Raw genomic sequence first — 2,500 nt, 5'->3', positions numbered from 1 at the left:
TCGTTTTGCCACTGTAAGTGAAGATGATTTCGCGTTGAAATGTTTTTTTTTTCTCTTTTTTGAAATAATCACCTGTGTATTTATACTAAAACAATTATTCGCCTCAGGCTCAGTGATTATCGGTGAATATTCACCTCGACTTCGTCTCGGTGAATATTCACCGATAATCACTTCGCCTTCGGCGAATAATTGTTAAATATTTAAGTTACAAGGCTTAAGGTGGGCAGACACGAGTGGTCATGTTGCAGGGACATGTTGGAGCGACAAAAAGGTGTGTAGTACACACTGAGGCGACATGCATTAGGGTCGTGAAGGGGACATTTAGCAGGGACAAAATCACAACATGTGCACACACATGAAAATGTTGCAGGTTCATGTCCCAGGGATCGGTTTTAGCGACATGTGACCTCGTGTGAGCTGATACTTTAATAATTGTGCAACACCAATTTTGGGGTGATTTTGTCCCTGCGACGTGTCCCATGAAGTTCAACTTGTTGAACAATTTCATGTGTGTGCGCATGTTGTGATTTTGTCCCAGCTACATGTCCCTGCTACACTTCCCTGCTACATGTCGCCTCAGTGTCCACTACACAAGTTTTTTATCACTGCAACATGTTCCTGCGACATGACCCCTCGTGTCTGTCCACTCTTAAGGTGTCGTTTGTCAACAAAACCTAGTATAAACTAGAAATTTCGAAAAGAAATTGAAGTGCTGCGAGAATAGAATCAGTTACTGTAACGATGGAAAGTTAGTTTATTTATTAAAAAGTATAAATGATCACTATATGGTAGAAAGTACACGTTTATAGGAATCCACAAATTAGCAATCGTCGAATGTACCAATAATAAGAAAGGTCTGTTACACAACTTATTTCACAGTAAGGTAATATGAAAGACATAACAACGACCACAGAACGACAGGAGAACTTGGTTGCGCAGTTTACATTTGTGCATAATTGAAGTTGAAAACCGCTGGGCATGTGTACTGTGAACTGGTCTAGTGAAATCCTAAAATCGACTTTTATCCTGGTATTTAAGGCACAGGGATCCCAAATGTTATGAAGAGTAAGCTGCTCACCTGTGCTCGCAGCAAATAGATCGAAATATAAGATTCCCGTTCTATGATTCGTCTAAATTAGAGTAGAGGGCAAAACTGGTGATTTTACAGTATGTGATGCAGCGCGGGTGTTCGTTGATATAGATGCTATGTTTTCTTTCAGAAACGAAGGGAACAACCTCGATAACCTCTCAGCCGCCTTCAGTCACGACACCGAAACAAGGTATAATTCAAGTGCTGATGATGATTATGTGCCTCTGTTTACGCACAATAATAGCCCCTTCTCCAGAATGGCGGCAACGGATTTGAATGAGTTAAAATTGAACTGAATGGAAAACTGATACCAGAAATTTAGTAACCCTGCAAAGTTTCAACGTATTAGGTGTTATATCAGTTGACAAAATGTAAGTTTAAATTTGACAAATTTACGGACGTCTTTGTGACTGGGGCTGTACGCCATACCCCAATTATACAAACGTCTGTAGATTTTTCATTTTTCAACTTACATTGTCTCAGCTAATATTCCACCAGATATACCGACACTTTGCAGGGTTACTAAAGTAAAAGTGCTCTGTCTATTTCTGGTATTAGTTTTTAATTTTAACTTATTTGAATTTTCGACCGCCATTTTGGAGAAGGGTCTATTTAATGGTATAGATCTTATGGAGTCGTGTATTAACAAAATCGAATGTAAAATAGAACGAAAATTAAGGTTTCCTAAAATACGTTCGGTTACTTCACCTAAATAAAAAACTCCGGCAAATCTAATGGTAGAGGACAAAACGCTGATTATGTGATGCAACGGTGATCTTTGACATAGATGCTATGTTTTCTTTCAGAAACCAAGAAATCAACCACCGCAAGCTCTGAGGCGCCTTCAGTTACGACAACTAAACAAGGTATGATAATTATTTGAATGCATCCTTTTAATAACGTCGTTCATTGGTGGTCGTTGATATATATATATATGCCATATTTTTTTCAGAAACCAAGGAAACAACCACAACTTCTCAGCCGCTTTCAGTCACGACACCCAAACAAGGTAGAGCGACTTTCATATGACCTTGAAAAATAAACGTAAAAACAGAACGTAGACAAAAATGCAAAACATTTAATTCGCTTATCGAACAAAAACAAACGAGCGCGAATTTTCATTGGCTTAGCGAACGCGGATGTGAACAAACTCATCTCTCCATAGAACTTTCTGGAAAGTTCCGCATTGACGTCATTTGAAATGCAGTAATGGTATTGGGCAATCGAACTGTTTACTGCCCATATTAGGAGTTTTCTTGGCGGGAATAAGGAGAAGGTTTGTTTTAATCTTGCCAAACATTGGTCCGTGAAACAAATTGCGAACACTTTTTGCCAGGTCATACGAAAGTCGCTCTATATAAAGTACGGATGCATCCTTGATGATGTGTTTCAATGGTTGTCATTATTTAA

General features: G+C 38.8%; 1 protein-coding gene across 2 annotated transcripts in view; it reads left to right on the top strand.

Moving 5' to 3' along the window:
• The window catches only part of LOC138030240 (ZP domain-containing protein-like), a 58,494-nt gene that overhangs the window by 49,328 nt on the left and 6,666 nt on the right, over positions 1 to 2,500 (top strand). Inside the window, exons 9-11 of one of the 2 annotated variants that reach the window (XM_068878139.1) lie at positions 1,221 to 1,280; positions 1,897 to 1,956; positions 2,043 to 2,099. In XM_068878139.1, the coding sequence (XP_068734240.1) occupies positions 1,221 to 1,280; positions 1,897 to 1,956; positions 2,043 to 2,099 (177 nt within the window). The remainder of the gene's footprint in view (positions 1 to 1,220; positions 1,281 to 1,896; positions 1,957 to 2,042; positions 2,100 to 2,500) is intronic. The other variant, XM_068878140.1, reaches the window with a different exon arrangement.

This window comes from Montipora capricornis, chromosome 13, assembly GCF_036669925.1.
Source record: "Montipora capricornis isolate CH-2021 chromosome 13, ASM3666992v2, whole genome shotgun sequence".
In the NCBI taxonomy this organism is placed as follows: domain Eukaryota; kingdom Metazoa; phylum Cnidaria; class Anthozoa; order Scleractinia; family Acroporidae; genus Montipora; species Montipora capricornis.
Note: the sequence above shows the minus strand (reverse complement) of the source record. Positions and strands in the feature narration are given on the sequence as shown.